Source organism: Anomaloglossus baeobatrachus, chromosome 4, assembly GCF_048569485.1.
Source record: "Anomaloglossus baeobatrachus isolate aAnoBae1 chromosome 4, aAnoBae1.hap1, whole genome shotgun sequence".
Lineage (NCBI taxonomy): Eukaryota > Metazoa > Chordata > Amphibia > Anura > Aromobatidae > Anomaloglossus > Anomaloglossus baeobatrachus.
In genome coordinates, this window is record NC_134356.1 from 452535935 (window position 1) to 452555620 (window position 19686).

Sequence of the window (19686 nt, forward strand, 5' to 3'; positions counted from 1 at the left end):
ATTTGGGGCTTAATCACTCCTTGGCCTATCACGTAGCCCAAGTAGCGGGCTTCCGTGAGTCCCAATGCACATTTCTTGGGATTGGCTGTCAATCCGGCTGTTCGAAGCGCGTCCACCACCGCTTGTACCTGTTCCAAGTGGGTCTGCCAATCGGAGCTGTAAATAATGATGTCATCCAGGTACGCTGATGCATACGCCTGGTGGGGTTCCAGCACTAAGTCCATCAACCTCTGGAACGTGGCCGGAGCGCCATGTAACCCAAAAGGCAAGACAACATAGTGGAAGAGACCCTCCGGCGTAACAAAAGCGGTTTTCTCCTTGGCGGACTCCGTCAGTGGCACCTGCCAGTACCCCTTGGTCAGGTCGAGCGTGGTAAAATATCGCGCCTGTCCCAGCCTATCAATCAGCTCATCCACCCGGGGCATGGGGTAGAGATCGAACTTGGATATTTCGTTCAATCTCCTAAAGTCATTGCAGAACCTTAAGGAGCCATCGGGTTTTGGTATTAGGACAATCGGACTAGCCCATTCACTCCGGGATTTTTCGATGACCCCCAGGCGTAACATTGTCTTTACTTCCTCCGATATGGCTTGTCGTCGAGCCTCCGGTACCCGGTATGACTTCAGGTGTACCTTCAGGTGGGGCTCGGTGACAATATCATGTCGTATCAGACTGGTCCTACCGGGCTGCAATACTTTATAGTTAACCACCCCTACTCTTTCCTTTATCTCGTAGGGGCCTTGCCACTGAGCCAGGAATTTACTCTCCGCCGTGGGGATTAATACCAACACCCGATCCCCGGGTTCAAAGGTCCGCACGGTGGCTTGTCTATTGTAGCGGCCGCTTTGCGCGGCCTGAGCCTCCTGTAAATGCTCCTTCACAATTGGCATGACCGCGCTTATGCGGTTCTGCATACCCAAAATGTGTTCAATCACACTTTTATGGGGGGTGGGCTCTTGCTCCCATGTTTCCTTTGCCAGGTCCAACAATCCCCGGGGATGTCGCCCGTATAACAATTCAAAAGGCGAAAACCCCGTGGATGCCTGTGGCACCTTTCGTATGGCAAACATCAAATAGGGAAGCATCATATCCCAGTCTTTCCCGTCTTTTGAAATCACCCTTTTTAGCATGGTTTTCAGGGTTTTATTGAAACGCTCGACTAAACCGTCCGTTTGAGGATGATACACAGACGTACGCAACTGCTTGATCTGGAGTAGCCGGCATAGCTCTTTGGTCACTTTAGACATGAATGGGGTCCCCTGATCCGTAAGGATCTCCTTGGGCAACCCCACCCGGCAGAACACAGCAAACAACTCCCGAGCTATAAGCTTTGCTGCAGTATGTCTGAGAGGTATCGCCTCGGGATACCGGGTGGCATAGTCAACGATCACTAGGATGTGTTGGTGCCCTCGAGCGGACTTTACGAGGGGCCCCACCAGATCCATCCCTATCCGTTCAAAAGGGACTTCTATAATGGGTAACGGTACCAACGGACTGCGAAAATGGGTCAGGGGTGCGGTAAGCTGACACTCCGGGCAGGTTTCGCAGAACCGCTTTACCTCCCCAAAGACCCCGGGCCAATAGAACCTTTGCAATATTCGCTCCTGCGTTTTCTTGACCCCTAGGTGGCCACTCATCAGGTGTTTATGAGCCAAGTCGAGGACCCGCCGGCGATACGGCTGGGGCACCACCAACTGTTCTACCCCCACGCCCCGTATTTCATCTACCCGGTAGAGTAAATCTTGCTTAAGAGCGAAATGGGGGTACCTTACCTGGGCACCGGGCAGCTGTGCCACCCCGTCAACTACTGTCACCCGACTCCGGGCATGTATTAACGTAGGGTCCTGGAGTTGGGCTGTCCCAAACGTATCCGGGAACGCCTCCAACTCCGGGATGGGCTCGACCATCTCAGCCTCTCCTGCCAATACCTCTAGGGGTGACCTATCGGGTTCACACTCTGTCCCTATCATGGGGACCCCTACGGCAGGCGTCCCGGATTCAGGATTGTAGGGTTCAGGTCCCGGACTGACCAATATCTGAGGGGACTTAGGGGGTCCCCTCCATAAAGTCCAAAAATAGGGCAGATCCCTTCCTAGGATCACGTCATAAGGAAGAGTGTTAAGAAGTCCCACCTCATGTTGCACCTGACCGCAAGGTGCTGTGATGGTGACAATCCCCGTGGGATAGTCTCGGCGGTCCCCATGTATGCAAACCACCCCCACGGTACGTCCTGTGGCCTTTACTTTAGCCCTCAAGGTGGATCGCACAAGGGTCACTAAGCTTCCGGAATCCAACAATCCTGTAACCGGACATCCATTCACCTGTATTTGGCACAAGTGGGGCTCCGTCTCTGGGGAGACCAGGTCAGCGGTACACACCACCTGAGCATACATTGAACCCCGCCGGGTAACCCCACAATCCATGGGCTCCGTGGTGAGTGGACACTGGGCTTCCATATGTCCCACCCGCTGGCACCGCCAACATCTAATGGGGACGGAAACCCCCTTGACGGGTTGTCGTTTAGGGTACAGAACCTTCCGGTCCTCAGGAATGGCGGCCGCTGCCTCAGACGGGACGGTACGGGACTCCTGCACCGTTGTCAGTGGTGGGTCCTTGGCCCTAGGCTTGGAGGGGCCGGACCGACGGGCGGTACGCAAAGTCTCAGTGTCCCGTATCAAGTCCTGCGTAGCCACATGCCGCTCTACCAGGGACACTAATTGGTCCAGGGTACTCGGGTCACCCTGTCCTACCCACCGTTGAACGGTGACGGGTAAAGTGCGCACAAAACGATCCACTACTACCCTTTCCACCATTTGCGCCGGGCTCAGAGTGTCAGGCTGCAACCACTTTTTTACAAGATGCAACAAGTCATAGGCCTGGGAGCGTACGGGTTTGGCTTCCTCATAGAACCACTGATTTACCCGCTGAGCCCGTACATAGGTATTCACCCCCAACCGAGCCAGTATTTCAGCTTTCAGGGTCACATAGTCAATGGCGTCCTCGGTACAGAGGTCCAGGTACGCTTTTTGGGGTTCCCCCGTCAGATAGGGTGACAATACCTCAGCCCACTGGGGGGTCTGCAGCTTTTCCCGCTCGGCCACCCGCTCAAACACCGCCAGGAACGCTTCCACATCATCCCCCGGGGTCATCTTTTGCAACGCTTGTCTCACCGCTTTCCGGACGCTGCCGTCGTCACCCGGTCTCGGGGTTGTTGCTGCCGGTCCGGCACGGATCGACTTGGCCAGGAGAACCATCTGTTCTTGGTGCCTTTTTTCCTGCATTTCCAAGGATTGCTGCTGACGTTCCAACGCCCGGAGCAGGTGTGCATTGGTCTGTTGCTGCTGTGCATTAGCCTCTTGTAGCTGTGCATTAGTCTGTTGCTGCTGCCTTAGTATGTCCTCCATGGCGTCGCCGGGTTTGGGCTGTAGTATAGCCCCTCGAATCCAGGACATGTGCTACTGGGTCACCAGGGATGGATGCTACACCTCACCGGCTGTCATGCCTGCATTCTCCACCATATGTGAGGTAGCACGGTCGGCTGCGCAGCAGAAGACACGGGATCCAGGCATTAAGGTTCACAGCACATGGTTTTAATGTCCAAACAAAAGTCCACAACAATATACATGTGCCTCTCCAGCAGAGAACTCAGGGAGTTCTGTTCACTCCCCCACACCCGGCACACCTGCCCTTGTTCCTGTTTCCATTTAACCCTTCCTTCAGCCTGTAGGGAAACAGCATTAACCCTAGAGTGGATTTACTTTCTATCATGGAGTGAGCACAACCGGGGCGAGACATACCGGCCGTCATAGATAACCCCGGTCACAGTCTCACAGCACCTAGAACTGCTCGTAGTTCTGGGTGCATATTGGACCTGGCAGGTTCCCTTTAAGGATATAAAACTTGAAAGGTTGAACATTGCAAAACATTGCAAAACATTCTAAAAGCCAAGTCGCGCTCCTCCCATTTGATCCCCGCCGTGTTCTCTAACGGTAGTGTGCATCCACATATGGGGTGTTACCATGTACTGTAAAAATTGCATAACAAATTCTCCCGTACATTTTCTTCTGTTACCCCTTGTGCAAATAAAAATTTTGAGGCTAATATAAAATTTTAATCGAAAACCCCTATGTTTTTCATTTTCACTGCCCAATCTTATAACATTTTGTGTAGTTGTGAGATAAAAATCCTGTATACCAATAGATGTATTCATTATGGGATTTAGTTTACCTAATGGGGTCACATGTAGGTGTTTCTGCACTTTTGGCACCTCATGAGCCTTGCAAATGCAACCACGCGTCAAAATTTGCATTCCCCAAATGAAATAGCACCTTCCAACCTTTGCCATGTGGCCAAACATTTGTCACTGTGTTCGGGAGAAATTGCGTAACAAGTTATGGGGTCCTTTTTCTTCTATTATCCCTTATGAAAATTACAATTTTGAGGTTAAAAAAGCCGCACGTAATTTTTGTTTTCACATCCACATTTTAAAAAGTTCTGTGAACTACCTATAGGTTTAATATGCTCAACACACATGTGCATGAATTCCTTGATGCGTCTACTTTCCAAAACTTGTGGGGGTTTCTAAAGCTGGTGTCACACATAACGACGACGACAACGACGTCGCTGCTACGTCACCATTTTCTGTGACGTTGCAGCGACGTCCCGTCGCTGTCGCTGTGTGTGACATCCAGCAACGACCTGGCCCCTGCTGTGAGGTCGCCGGTCGTTGCTGAATGTCCAGCTTCATTTTTTGGTCGTCACTCTCCCGCTGTGACACACACATCGCTGTGTGTGACAGCGAGAGAGCGACGAAATGAAGCGATCAGGAGCCGGCACTGGCAGCTGCGGTAAGCTGTAACCAGCGTAAACATCGGGTAACCAAGGGAAGACCTTTCCCTGGTTACCCGATGTTTACGCTGGTTACCAGCCTCCGCTCTTGCTGCCAGTGCCGGCTCCTGCACTGTGACATGTGGCTGCAGTACGCATCGGGTAATTAACCCGATGTATACTGTAGCAAGGAGAGCAAGGAGCCAGCGCTAAGCAGTGCGCGCGGCTCCCTGCTCTCTGCACTGTGACATGTAGCTGCAGCACACATCGGGTTAATTAACCCGATGTGTGCTGCAGGAGAGCAAGGAGCCAGCGCTAAGCGCGGCTCCCTGCTCTCTGAACTGTGACATGTAGCTGCAGCACACATCGGGTTAATTAACCCGATGTGTGCTGCAGGAGAGCAAGGAGCCAGCGCTAAGCGCGGCTCCCTGCTCTCTGAACATGTAGCACAGCGACCTTATGATCGCTGCTTCTGCTGTGTTTGACAGCTAAGCAGCGATCATAACAGCGACTTACAAGGTCGCTGTTACGTCACCGAAAATGGTGACGTAACAGCGACGTCGTTGTCGCTGTCGTTTAGTGTGACACCAGCTTTACCCTAACCCTAAATTTACCAATACCATAAAGTACAATGTGTCATGAAAAAAACTATCTCAGATTCACTGGGTTCCGTTGAAGTGTTTTTGAGGTATTATAACCAGTGCTTTTTTTGCGGTGGTATGCGCCGGTACGGTGTACTGGAAAATCTGAAGAGCGCTGAGGATAAGCACCTCTGGCTCTGTCCACATGGCTAATTTGTAAATTTGCTATATCATCAGCCATTGGCTGGAGCAGGGTGACCTCTGTGTCTCCCCCCTTCTGATCTGATTGGAGCTAGCATCCATGTGACGCTATCCCTCCAATCAAATGTGGAGGGGTGGTGGCTGCCCGCCCTCTTCAAAATGTTCGTGGATGCTGAAGATCGATGTCACGGCCGGTCACCCCGATCTGCTGCCATCCGGTAAGGTATTTGCTCCCCTCTGCTGTCTTCCGCTCCCTCCCCCGACCTCCGTTGCCCCCCATCGTCCGATTCAAACCCCCCCACTGACCTCTGCTCCCTCCCACCTGCCCTGTAATCACTATGCTGCTCCTGCCACCGGTGATCGGGTCCCCCAGTGCTCACCCCCCCGTCCCCCAGTGCTCCCCCCCCCCACTTCCCCCTGCTACCACCGGCGCCAAGTCCGCTCCCAGCTGCTAAGCGGGAACACTAGAAAAAAAAATCTCACACTTACCGGTCTACAGCCTCCCAGGACACGTGTGATTGGCTTCAGTACCTGCCGGTAATCAGCTGGTGCAGTCACACTACGGCAGCAGCTGACAGTCTACGTCCAGCGGTGGGGCCGGCTTTTTACCGCCCAGCTGGTTTAAGCGATCAGGTGATGCTCTGAGGTGACTGCAGCAGCTGATTACCAGCGGCTCCTGGAGCGATCAGTTGTGTCCCGGGATTTTGCAGAGAGGTGAGTAGTTTTTTTTGCACTGATGCATCAGCTGATTGTATAACAGCCGCTTATACAATCAGCTGCTGTGTCATGTGATTCATGTCCTTTAACCTGACATCATCTGATCACTTTGCCTTCTAGCAAACCGATCAGATGATATTGGATCCGGATTGGACGGCGCGGGACCCTTGACCCAGGATTACTGCGGAGGGGGGTTCTTTATTTCAATAAAGATGGAGTCACTAATTGTGTTGTGTTTTATTTCTAATAAAAATATTTTCTCTGTCTTTGTGTTTTTTTTTTTATCTTTACAAGAAATTCATGGTGGCCATGTCTAATATTGGCGTGACACCATAAATTTCGGGCGTAGGGCCAGCTGATAATATACAGCTGGCCCTAACCCCTTATTAACCAGCGAGCCACCCGTCACCAGGGCCGCTGGAAGAGTTGGATACAGCACCAGAATATGGCGCTTCTATGAAAGCGCCATTTTCTGGGGAGGCTGCGGACTGCAATTCGCAGCAGAGGTGCCCAGAAAGCTTGGGCACTCTGCGCTGCGGATTCCAATCCCCAGCTACCTAGTTGTACCTGGCTGGACACAAAATTTGTGCGAAGCCCACGTCATTTTCTTTTTCTTAAATTATTTCATGAAATTCATGAAATAATTAAAAAAAGAGCTTCCCTATATTTTTGGTTCTCAGCAGGGTACAAACAGGCAGCTGGGGGTTGGGGGCAGCCCGTACCTGCCTGCTGTACCTGGCTAGCATACAAAAACATGACAAAGCCCACGTCATTTTTTTTTTTTTTTACATTTTACGTTTTTGGGCAAAAAACTCCTTCATACAGTCTTGGCTGAAGGATGCTGAGCCTTGTAGTTTGGCAGCTGCTGTCTCCTCCCCTGCATACACTAGTGGATGGAATGAAGGTTTTACCCAGCTCACCTGCTTGATAGGAGACCAAAACCTGTGGACCGTGCAAGGAAAAAGTCGGCAATTCTTTGGTAATGATGAAGGAAGATATTCCAGCAACTTGAGTCCAAACAGGAAATTCTTTAAAACGTTAGTTCTTTATTATTTACATATTAAAAAGTCCATGTTGGGGTGAAACAAACCCAAGACAGAGAGGACGCATTTCAAACACTTGGTCCTTAGTCAATCTCTAAAGCATGTGTTCACAGGACTTGTTTAAAAAGGAGGGAGTAAAGACCCAAACATGTGTTTAATCAAATGGAAAGAGCTTTTCACTAAAGCATTAACCCTGTGAGGGGAACATTTTTATGCAGGTATTCACACACGGTAACATAGGAGTGAATGTCAAAAAAAAAATAAATAAACAGCATTAGTAAGCAAACAGTATTTCATTTCTTTTGTTCAAACCTGGTTTGAACAAAAGAAATGAAATACTGTTTGCTTACTAATGCTGTTTTGTTTTGTTTTTTTGACATTCACTCCTATATTACCGTGTGTGAATACCTGCATAAAAAATGTTCCCCTCACAGGGTTAATGCTTTAGTGAAAAGCTCTTTCCATTTGATTAAACACATGTTTGGGTCTTTACTCCCTCCTTTTTAAACAAGTCCTGTGAACACATGCTTTAGAGATTGACTAAGAACCAAGTGTTTGAAACGCGTCCTCTCTGTCTTGGGTTTGTTTCACCCCAAGATGGACTTTTTAATATGTAGATAATAAAGAACTAACGTTTTAAAGAATTTCCTGTTTGGACTCAAGTTGCTGGAATATCTTCCTTCATCACTAGTGGATGGAATATGCTGAGCCTTGCAGTTCTGCTCCCCCTGCCTCTCCTGCATACACTAGTGGATGGAGTATGCTGAGCCTTGTAGTTCTGCACCCCCTGCCTCTCTCTCCAGCATACAGTACCGTATGTAGTATGTAGTAAACCGTGCACAGGATCTCCTGGCAGCATGACAATGACAGCACTCCCTCCCACTCCTCAAACTCAGCCGCCGGCTGACAGATCCTCCCCGCCCCCCCTCCTCAATCTTGGCCGCCGGCGCCTAACAGCACCCCCCCCCTGCTCCTTGTCTCAGAGATGCGTACCAGCAAATATTTTTTTACAAAAAAAGCACTGATTATAACAAAGTGACACATGTCAGATTTAAAAAATATGGCCTGATCAGGAAGGTCAAAATTGTCTCTGTCACTAAAGGCCCCTTTACACAATGAGACTTTGTAGCGATCCCACCAGCGATCCCAACCTGGTCGGGATCGCTACAAAGTCTCTGGTGAGTCGCTGGTGAGCTGTCAAACAGGCAGACCTGGCCAACGGCGCAACAGCGATCCAGACCTGCAGAACGTCCTAACTGGTCATTGGGGACGTGTCAAAGCAGCTATTTGAAAGGGAAGTCGCTAACGAAGTCGTTGTAACGGTGTCAAACACACCAATACATGCTGCACAGCGGGAAACAACGGACCAAAAAATGGTCCTGAAAGATTTGTAGCGATCAGCGACCTCACAGTGGGGGCCAGGTCGCTGATGCGTTTCACACACTGCAATGTCGCTGGGGAGGTCGCTATTACGTCACAAAACCGGTGATGTTACAGCAATGTCGTTAGCGATGTTGCAGTGTGTAAAGGGGCCTTAAGTGGTTAAGGTTCTTACTATGTACTAAATGTGTTTACATTCGTTCCTGGACATGAAAACTTGTTAATTTGCTGTATGCACAATGTATCTGATCCTTTATAGCTCAATAAACTTTATTTGGTTTTAAAAAACAATGGAAGTGTCTCAGACTAAACATTGACAGATCACCTTTTACAGGGAAGTCAGCTGGCTCTTAGCCAAACAAATGATGCAAACCAGAGAGCAACGGACACACTTCGAACTCATCAAAATCTTCAAGATCAGCTTGCTGACCTCCAGCTAAACTTCAACAACATTAATCTGGTATGAGCTTAGAAAGCCGAAAAACTGTTTCCAAACATGCTGATTCTTAGCTTTTAAATAAAGATATTGCTTCCAACAGGAGAAAGAACTTCTGTCCTCCAAAGTATTACGATTGGACGAGAAAGTGTCAGATTTGACATTAAGACTAAAGGTTACTCAAACCGACAGAGAGCGATTTTTGAAGGTAGATATAGTAGCAGAATGATTATCTGTTACTTAGATTGTATATTAGTATTGACTCAAGCTGATATAAATTACTAGGAAAAGCTTGATCTGCATCGACAATCACAGGAGCTTTCTCTAGAGCTGGAAAGGGCCCAGAGAGGACGGGAAGGGTTTAACGACCAAGTCAGTGACCTCCATATTGAACTAGTTGGGGCCAAAGCACAAGCAAATCGACAGGACCAAGAGAAGGTGCAAATGAAAGAAGAATTAATTGTGCTGAAACAAGTAAGGATTTATAAAGTATTGTGAAAGTGTATGATATTACGTACATAAGTATCATAAAATCTAAAAAGCTCATTCACTTTCATCCATCCACTGAAAATGACACCTACTGTGTATTCTCACTGTTTTGCCTTTCAAATAACTTTAATATGGGTACATCTAACGTAATATGTAACATGTAATATTAGAGGCAAACTTTATAATTTTTTTTCAGCAAAGGAAAAATATTCTGCAGTCGCAATCACACTATATTTAAATGGAATCTGTCACCAGGTTTTTGTTACCTCATCTGAGATCTAAGAGCAGCATAATGTAGAGACAGAGATCCTGATTCCAGTGATGTGTCACATACTGGGCTGCTTGCTATAATTTGGTAAATGCATGTTTTATCATCTTCAGATTTAGCAGTTCTCTAAATGTTGAGCTCTGTATAAACCCGCACACAACACTTATTGGCAGTTTTTTCTCCATGTACACTGTACACAGAAAACTGCCAAATCAGTAGAGGAATATATTAGTCCTCTACTGATAATCTCCTGCTGAGAAAATTGTAATTTTATCAAAACTACAATAAGCACCTGTCATGGGTGTGTCAAAGTTGACAGACAACCTTGTGGTGTCCGGCTACAGAAGGTCGCTGCATTTGGCTGCACAAACTGCTCTTTCATATTCCATCCTTTCCTCTTTGGTGTGAATAGAGTTTTTGTGTGTCTTCTCTGTTAGGGTTTACTCTTTCCCCTCTAGGACCCTGCGGAGATCTTTTCCTTTCAGCTACTAATCATTATCTCTCCCCCTCTGTGGCTTTATATAACTGTATTTCCCCTTGGTATGCTGCTGGTGATAGAGTATAGCGGGCTTTACACACTGCAACATCGCTAATGCAAAGTCGTTGGAGTCACGGAATTTGTGACGCACATCTGGTCGCATTAGCGATGCCGTTGCGTGTGACACCTATGAGCGATTTTGCATCGTCGCAAAAACGTGCAAAATCGCTCATCAGTGACATGGGGGTCCATTCTCAAATATCGTTACTGCAGCAGTAACGAAGTTGTTCCTCGTTCCTGTGGCAGCACACATCGCTCCGTGTGACACCACAGGAACGAGGAACCTCTCCTTACCTGCCTCCCGGCCACAATGCGGAAGGAAGGAGGTGGGCGGGATGTTCGTCCCGCTCATCTCCGCCCCTTCACTTTGATTGGGCGGCAGTTCAGTGACGCTGCTGTGACGTCGCTGTGACGCTGAACGAACTTCCCTCTTAGAAAGGAGGCGGTTCGCCGGTCACAGCGACGTCGCAGGGAAGGTAAGTCCATGTGACGGGTCCAGGCGATGTTGTGCAACACGGGCAGCGATTTGCCCGTGTCGCACAACCGATGGGGGCGGGTACCCACGCTGGCGATATCAGTACCGATATCGCAGTGTGTAAAGTAGCCTTTAGTTTCCTTACAGTCCCGATTGTAAGCAGTTGGCTTATAATCATCCGGAGAAACGTCGTATGTTGCTGTTCCTCTTCCTTTGTCATCTTGGAGATAAGTTGTTTGTTTGCTTTCCCCTGTTTGTTTTCCCTGTGTGTTCTTCAGAACTTAGTGGGTTTGATTAGCATTCATCCCTCCTATTCTTTATCTAGGGATGTCAGGGGCGCCAGGGGCCAGTGGAAGGTTTTATCAGGGGTCACGATCTCCCCTTCCCCTAGACACATGGTTTTTCTCTTCCCTCCCCTCCCTTTTCACCATTCGCTCAGTATTACCCCATACCTAGTGTAGTGGGTGGGCCTACCCCCTACTAGTTTAGCATAGTTACCCGGCATTGTGATTATTAAAAGTGTTGATTTTTATTATTGTATATGATGTGTTAGGGCACCCCCCTAGTGGCCGGGTGGGACGGCTGTTGCCACCGGGGAGGAGGAGTCGGCCGGATATCTAGGCAAGGTCTGAATGTGTGTGGAGGGAGAGGATCCGGGGCAGCGGAGAGTGCACATCTGCAACGGCAAGTGTGATTGTGTGAGCGGACCATCAAGGGACACCGGAGATAAGGAGGTGAACGCAACCTCAAAGCCTATTCTGCCGGTGTGGGTCCGGTGTATGCTTGGCTGAAGAGTGGACGCCCGTAGGAAGTGGAGTACTTTGGGCATATTCCCACCAGAGGGTGCGTTCGGGCAGGGTGTCCCCAGCTCCACTAATATTGCCGGAATCTGCTGCCCGGAGTGTTTTATCTTTGAGAATAAATGTCGTTTTTATTGCATCTGGACTTTTGCCTACAGCCTTTTTGTGCATCGGCCGATGAAGACACCGACATACACTCTCTCAACATTAAAGAAGTGATGAAGCCAGGGATTTGCCTTGAATACAGTGCTGCCACGACTACACAGCCAGAGGCCTCCCTGTCCTGTCACTTCACCTAGCGTGACAGCAGCTCAGTAAGTCACACATTACTGGTTTTAGGGCCTCTGTCTCTACATTATGCTGATCTAAGATTATGTGGCAAAAACTTGGAAAAATATTTCCTTTTACTTTTCTAATTTCTGTAAATGATATTACATAGTACAAAATAAAAACGCTTTCTAATTCAAAGCCTATGAGCCTTAATTTATTATAGAATCCACATTTTATTTTGTGTGTACCTATGTGACAAGCTATTGTCTGGCTATTGTGTTTAATAAGTGATGTATGACAATATTACTGTTGTTTTTCTATCAGGTGAAGGAGAAGTTAACCACAGAGTTGGGTCAAATACAGCAAAGTCTTCAAAATGCATTAGAAGAGCTTCACCAGACTCAAGCAGAGCACAAGATCTCCAGTAACCTTGCATCTGCTCTTGAGGTTGAGCGCAAGCAACTCTTAGAGGAGAAGCAAACACTGATAGCTGTCATGGAGAATGATGATAATAGCCAGTGTGTCCAAGAGCTCAGGTAACTGGATGCAGAATCAATCAAAACACGCTATAGATATATTGTACCAAAACCAAGCACTAAATATCTTGACTGAGCGCTAAGTTTTGTCACCAGATGATATAATTAATTCTAAACTGCATTTAGATGCCTTTGATACGCCAGTTTCCTGAAGAATTTTCTATTTACAAATAATTTAATCTAATCCATCCATCCAATCCATTAGCTCTTCATGGGCCTCTGGTCTGATGCATAGGTTTTTACATGGCATGGCACGGTGGCTCAGGTGGCACTCCAGTCTTGCAGTGCTGGGGGTCCTGGGTTCAAATCCCACTAAGCACAACATCTGCAAGGAGTTTGTATGTTCTCCCCGTGTTTGTGTGGAGTTCCTCCGGGTACTCCTGTTTCCTCCCACACTACAAAGACAAACTGATAGGGACTTTAGATTGTGAGCCCCAATGGGGACAGTGTTGCCAATATATGTAAAGCGCTATGCAATTAATAGAGCTATATTAGTGAATGAATAAATATTATTATTATTACATAATTATTGTTTTTTCACGTATAGAACATTTACCCTGGTCCCTTTATGATGCTGTTTACATGTTGGTTTTTTTGGGACCCATGAGTCATGAACAGCACATGAATGCAATCCATGTGCTGCACGTTTTAAACATTGTTAAGGGTAGGAGACATTGCAAATTTTTGTTGAGCATGCAAGAAAATAATTAAAGGGGTTGTCCACTACTCGGACAACCGCTTGTCAATCCAAGGTTTTTCCCCCCTTAAATAAACAGCACACCTCACCTACGGTGCCAGGACCGATCCAGCAGTGTCAGCACTCGCTCTCCCTGTGCTCACATGAAGTTACTACTTACATCAAGCAAGTCCTGCACCAAGCAGCGCTGGCCTCACCCCACTTTCAGACAAATTGAACATCAAGAAGGAAGCTCATTTCCTCTTGATGTGTGATATGTCTGAAGGCGAGAAAAGTGAACTGCGCTGATGAACGCAAGTCTCACGAGATGTGATAAGCAACTTCATGGAAGCCCAGGGAGAGCGAGTGCTGACACTGCTGGAACGGCTCTGGCACCATAGATGAGGTGTAAAAAACACTCAGATTGATAAGGGGTTGTCCAAGTAGTGGACAATCCCTTTAACCCCTTTACACCATGGCCATTTTCCATTTTTTCATTTTTCTCTCCCAAGAGCCATAACTTTTTTATTTTTCCGTCAATGCAGCTGTGTGAGAGCATGTTTTTTGCGGGACGAAATGTAATTTGGAATTACGTCATTCATTCTACCACATACTGTAGCGGAAAACAGGAAAAAAATTCCAAGTGTGTTGAAATTGCAAAAAAAAAGTGCAATTCCACAATCGTATTTTTTTTCTATGTTTACTCTATGGTTAAATTGATCTGACAATATGATTATCCAAGTCAGTATGAGTACGCACATGCCAAAAAAATGTATAATTCTTTTTATTTAGGTGGTGAAAAAAAAAATCTGAAATTTGTAAAAAAAAAAATAATATATATATATATATATATATATATATATATATATATATATAATTGCCTTATTCTGTCTGTCTGTCTGTCTTGCTCCAAAATTGTGTCCTTACGGTGGCACAAAGCTGATTGGCCGCTGGGCTCGCCATGGCCCCGCCCCCCCCGCACGGATTGGCCGCTCGCCCAGGCTCCGCCCACACGGATTGGCCGGCCGCTCGCCTAGGCTCCGCCCCCACACGGATTGGCCTCTCGCCCCGGCACCCTGCAGGCATTGGCAACTCGCCCACGCCCCGCCCCCCTCACGCAATGCACGCTCGCTCTGGCCCCGCCCCCCGCACGCATTCCCCGAACCGACCGACACGGAGCCACGACTCCCAGGTGAGTACTGTACCCCGGGAGCCCACATCAGCATACGCCGCCAACCCAGCCGACACATACCCTCGCATTGCTGGGGTTGCCGCTGTATGCTGGTGTGGGCTCCCGTGCGAGCGGGGGACAGGATACGCTGGTAACCATGGTAGCATAGTTACCAGCACATCAAGGTCCTGCAGCGGTGGAAATTAAACACACGCACGCACACACACACACACATCAGATCACACTCACTCTCACACACACCTCACACACACATCACATCGCATCCACACACTCACAACATCCTGGGATATCGCTTGCTTCTCGGCGGCGATACTGTGCAGTGAACTTCCAGGACCTGCCGGAGGATCACATGGCCAGAAGCATGTGGTATCTCCGGATGTTGTGAGTGTGAGCGCGTATGTGCAATATCGTCAATGTGTGTGTGCGTGAGTGTATGCGATCGGGTGTGTGTGAGTGTATGTGATCGGGTGTGTGTGAGTGTATGCGATCGGGTGTGTGTGAGTGTATGCGATCGGGTGAGAAAGCCATGGAACCCATAGGGTGTAGGGGCGACATGACAGCCCGGAGGGTAGGGAGTTGATGGGGTTAAACAGTGTTGGTTCGTTTAGCAATGAGGAAAAGAAGGTGATTGGTTAGGGGGTGGAGTGTGGTGGAAGGAAAGGAGGGAGCTTTATGGTGTATATAATAGGAGGTGGGAGTCCATTACCTCCTCTTGCATTTCCTGGATGACAGCTTGGACGGGCTGGGGAACCTCCATCATGACATCCAGCATGATGGATCCGGACATCGCAGATCTGCAGCTTGGACGGGCTGGGGAACCTCCATCATGATGTCTTGAGGAATCCTCGGATCTGGTCAGCATGGCGGTGCAGGGCGCCCAGGTAGTGCAGTCCTACACCCAGGCTGCCTGGGTGTCTCCTCGGCACCTTCCCCCCCCCCCTCTTTGCTGTAGTGCTGGCAGTTTCAGGACTCGCCGGGGTCTTTTGGGGAAGGTGGGGGTGAGGAGGACAACGTGAGAGCCCCCACTCCCGTGGGGACCCTCCGCAGCTGGGTGGGCAGCAGTAGCTTGCAGCGCCCGCTCTGGCTGTCGGGAGGAATCTCCTGCAGGGCCGCGACGGCCGAATAGGGGGCGTGTCCAGCCCGGGGGCCTACTTCCGGTGTGAGGCCTCAGGCTGGATTTTTTGAGCGATGCGGCCGCTCCCGGCAGGGAGCGCGCCCAGCGGCGGTGGATGGACAACACCCCCCCCCCCTCCCTCCGCGGGAGGGCGGAGGACGGCTGCCTACAGGGTCACCTCACCTGTGTGGCTGGATTATCGGGACCGGAGGACTGGGCGCAGTAGGCGGCGGCGAGGAGGAGACAGCAGGCGCCTGCAGGGTCACCTCACCTGTGTGGCTGGATCATCGGGACCGGAGGACTGGGCGCAGCAGGTGGCGACGAGGAGGAGACAGGAGGCCTGCTGTCTATCCTGGAGCAGGCATTGGGACAAGGGTGCAGCTCTCATCAGTAGCGGCTTCCCCCAGGAGGGGAGCACCCAGCATTGTGGAGGCGACAATCGGCCCAAACAGGGCATGTGGACACGGTGCTCCTGGCGTCAGGGGGCGAACCCGGAGGGCATTCGGTGCCTGCAGCTTGAGGGACTGTCCCGGGATCAGCGACGGACGACTGGCGAAAAGGACGGTGACGGCTGATCTGAGGGCGTCCTCTGGAGGCAGCCTGGCGCGGTAATCAATTTAAGTTTCAGCCTTTTTGTAGTGGTGGGGGGACAGTCGCTGTAGTGGAGTAGTGTCTGGAGATATGGGTAGCAGCTGGAGGGGTTTGGAGCATGTGGTTAGTTCATAGGTCGGTTGGTTGTTCTGGAGGCCAGGGGCAGAGTTACGGACGGGGTGGTCTCATGGCAGCGGGGCCGTGAGGGTGCAGGTGGCGTCAGGTCCGGTGGTTACAGTTGCAGGTTGGGGATGGCGAGGTTCGGCGTTTACCGCAGTTTAGGTCTTGTGAGACTTGGTTAGGGGGGGCTGATGATTGCGGCACATGTGAGCGGGTGAGACGGCGCAGTTATTGAAGGTTTGCTGGGGTGTTTCATTATTAATCTTCTGATGCATGGTGGTTCTTATTGGATGAATTATGGTGGGTAAGGTAAAGGGGCGAGGGGTCCCGCGGTATGGTGTGTTCGAGGAGTTTTCAGGGGGTTTTTGTGAGTGATGTGTAGGTGCGGGGCCCCGGTATGGCGCGAGGGTTGCTGTGGATAAGTGAATAAAGGAGAGCGGAAATGTAGGAGAAGGTGAAGTGTTGGTTGCTGTAATGGGTTTGTAGGTTTGCAACCGCATCAATGGTAACATGGGGTTAATTTGTGGCTAGTCAGCATGTTATCCCATTGTGGAGGTTGGTGCTGGGAGGAATGTTGAGTCCAGCGTGACTGAATTGGTGTTAATGTAGGTGCTGGGCAGCTTTGGGCTGCTGTGGGTGAACTCGGTTAATCAGCAATGGTGGGCTGCGGACGGAATAATGGAGTTCTTCGGACAGCCGTGATTACGGGTGGGGACTATGCGAGTTATGGTTTGGACTAGAGGATTGGGTACTTGTGGTGCATAGAGTGTAAGTCGGATAGCTTAGGGCCATCTGGTATTATTGGGTGTTTTGCATGGGTGGACTCCTGGCATCTGTGGGCTGGTGGAGTCTATTTAATATTCATATACAATTTAAAAAAAAAAAAAAAAAGGAATGCTTGGCCCGGTGGTAGGTATGGGCATCTGGGTAAGGGTTTGCTTAGGGAGTCGTGGTGCTCCGGTCTCACGGCACAAAGGTATTTGGTTTGAAGGTGCAGTTGTGCGTTACGGGAAAATGGTGGTACGCCCCACGGTGGTCGGCTTTGAGCGGATACTATGGTGTGGCCAAGGTTTTAATTTATCTTGGGGTGTAATATGAGAGCTCAAAGGGGGTTGCGTGTCACAAGGTTTTCCTTGAGATCGAAAGGCCCGGACATGGTGTTTGGTAAAGTTGTGTCTCCTGATGCCCATAGTTGCATATGGAGTCAATCGGGCCAGTGGTGTGGCTGCAATTTTCCGGTGGGCATTGTAGTACAGGGAGCTTGTCGTGGTCCAGTTTGCAGAGGCAAGCGGACTATGCATTATGGTTGGAGGTGTTGTTGGGGACCTTGGGATCGAAGGTAATGCTTCAATATCTTCGACTCAGTAAGGGGTACAGGGCGATGGTTGCGGTTGTTTTGTTTTTTGAGGCCGTGTTAATTTTGGGGTGGAGCATGGTTCCGTTAGGCCATGTGGGCCTCGTTGAAATTAAGTGGGCCTGATTTCGGATGAAGAAGGTCCATTAGTGTGGTAGTTGAGTATGTGGGAAGATTTTGGGATTTTCTGGGGAAGACAGCTCGAGCCTCTGTTGTTGTCAGAGGGTGTTATGGCGGAATAAATCGGTCAGGGGAGACCAGTAGTGATATTTGGCTCTGGGGAAGCTGCAAGGTCAGCTGTAGGGGAAATTTCAAGGCTATGGATTGCAGTCGTTTTACAGCGGGGTTTCACTTTAGCGGTTTCCTGGGAGAACTAGGTTTGGGGTGCGAAGTGACCCAGTAGCATAAGCAGTGTGAGTGTCATCCTGTTTTCGTATCTCAACCCCAGTGGTGGTTTAATTCAGCTGGAGAATGGAGGAGGAGGACTGACTGTACAGGGTGACTGTACAGTGGTTCTTTGGTCGGTACTGGGGAGGACGATGGTACAGTCGGTACTGCATTTAATTGGTTATAATAAGGCCAGCGGGGCATGGTGTGGATTCCGGTATAGTTTGGGAGCTTGTGGCATGGTGGGCCTGAGTGGCCGTCAGAGGGACCCGGTGGCTCCTGCCACCAAGGATCAGGGGAGTGCGGTGCAGTAAGGTGGACTGGGTACGCTGGATGGTGCATATATGGGATGCTCAGAGTTTAAGTGATAGATGGAAAGGTTTTAATGGTTGGTTTGGCTTGCAAGTTGGGGGAGCAAGCGTTGGGTGTGTGGGGGTCCAGGCCACGCAAGGTGTCACGTGGCCTGTTCTGTGGCGGGGGTAGGTCTGGTCCAGAGGCGGTTTAACGGATAATGTTATTTGATTGGAGAGTCACTTGTAGGATATAGTGGCTCCGGTTACAAGGATCTTGCAGGCATGGGTCCTGCAAGGTGGGGGGTATTGATCCGTAGGTGATTCATACCTCATCTCCGGCCCGGTGTGTGTTGCGGCCAGGGATCATGTTTTGGTGGTGGAAGGTGGTTTCTGGACCGGGCCTACCCAGGGTTACGTATTGTATTACGTACTGTATTATTATTATTATGGTATTACCTATTGTTAAATGTTGGGGACGCCCGTTGGACGGCGCCCCCTTGTGTTAGTGTGTAAACAATAGGCAATAAAGGGCTGCTGTGGCCATTTTTTACCAAGTCGCAAGCAGTGTCCGTGTATTATTGATACCGGGTAAGGGTAATTGGAAATAATATAGGAATCAACGACCGGAAAATCCCTCCTGGAAATGTCAAGAAAGCCATGGAACCCATAGGGTGTAGGGGCGACATGACAGCCCGGAGGGTAGGGAGTTGATGGGGTTAAACAGTGTTGGTTCGTTTAGCAATGAGGAAAAGAAGGTGATTGGTTAGGGGGTGGAGTGTGGTGGAAGGAAAGGAGGGAGCTTTATGGTATATATAATAGGAGGTGGGAGTCCATTACCTCCTCTTGCATTTCCTGGATGACAGCTTCCCACCCACCCTCCCTTCTATTGTGTATTGTTATTATTGGTGTGTTTATATGCATGTATAGTTATTCAATTTTTAGAGCCATTACAACAAAAAAAAAAAAAAAAAATGAGAAAAGAAAGGATTGGAGGAAGTGTCGTGTATAAAATAATAATAATAATAAAAAAAAAATCGAAACAAAAGAGATTTCTATGTGGATTGTGATATATATTGTCATTTGGGATTCTTGGAAGTGGGTGAATAAGATGGGGGTAATGTGGGAATATATGTATATGTATATGATGTGTATGATGTATATGTGTATGGTCAGCATAAATAATGGGGATTATGTCCTTTGTCACAGCAGCGGGGGTAGGTCTGGTCCAGAGGAGCTCTAATTGTTACTGGTGTTTGGATGGAGAGCCACTGGGGAAGGTACAGTGGCTCCGGTTACTGGTGACCTGCAGGTACAAGGTTGTCTGCAGGGAGGAGGTATTGCTCCGTTGGTGATCAATGCCTTATATATGGGTCAGGGTTGTTGCCAAGGATTATATAT

General features: G+C 49.2%; 1 protein-coding gene across 1 annotated transcript in view; it reads left to right on the forward strand.

Moving 5' to 3' along the window:
• LOC142301663 (uncharacterized) overlaps window positions 1-19686 on the forward strand; it is a 150302-nt gene that overhangs the window by 4357 nt on the left and 126259 nt on the right. Inside the window, exons 3-6 of the mRNA XM_075342681.1 lie at window positions 9084-9209; window positions 9289-9393; window positions 9471-9659; window positions 12350-12561. Of these exons, the coding sequence (XP_075198796.1) occupies window positions 9084-9209; window positions 9289-9393; window positions 9471-9659; window positions 12350-12561 (632 nt within the window). The remainder of the gene's footprint in view (window positions 1-9083; window positions 9210-9288; window positions 9394-9470; window positions 9660-12349; window positions 12562-19686) is intronic.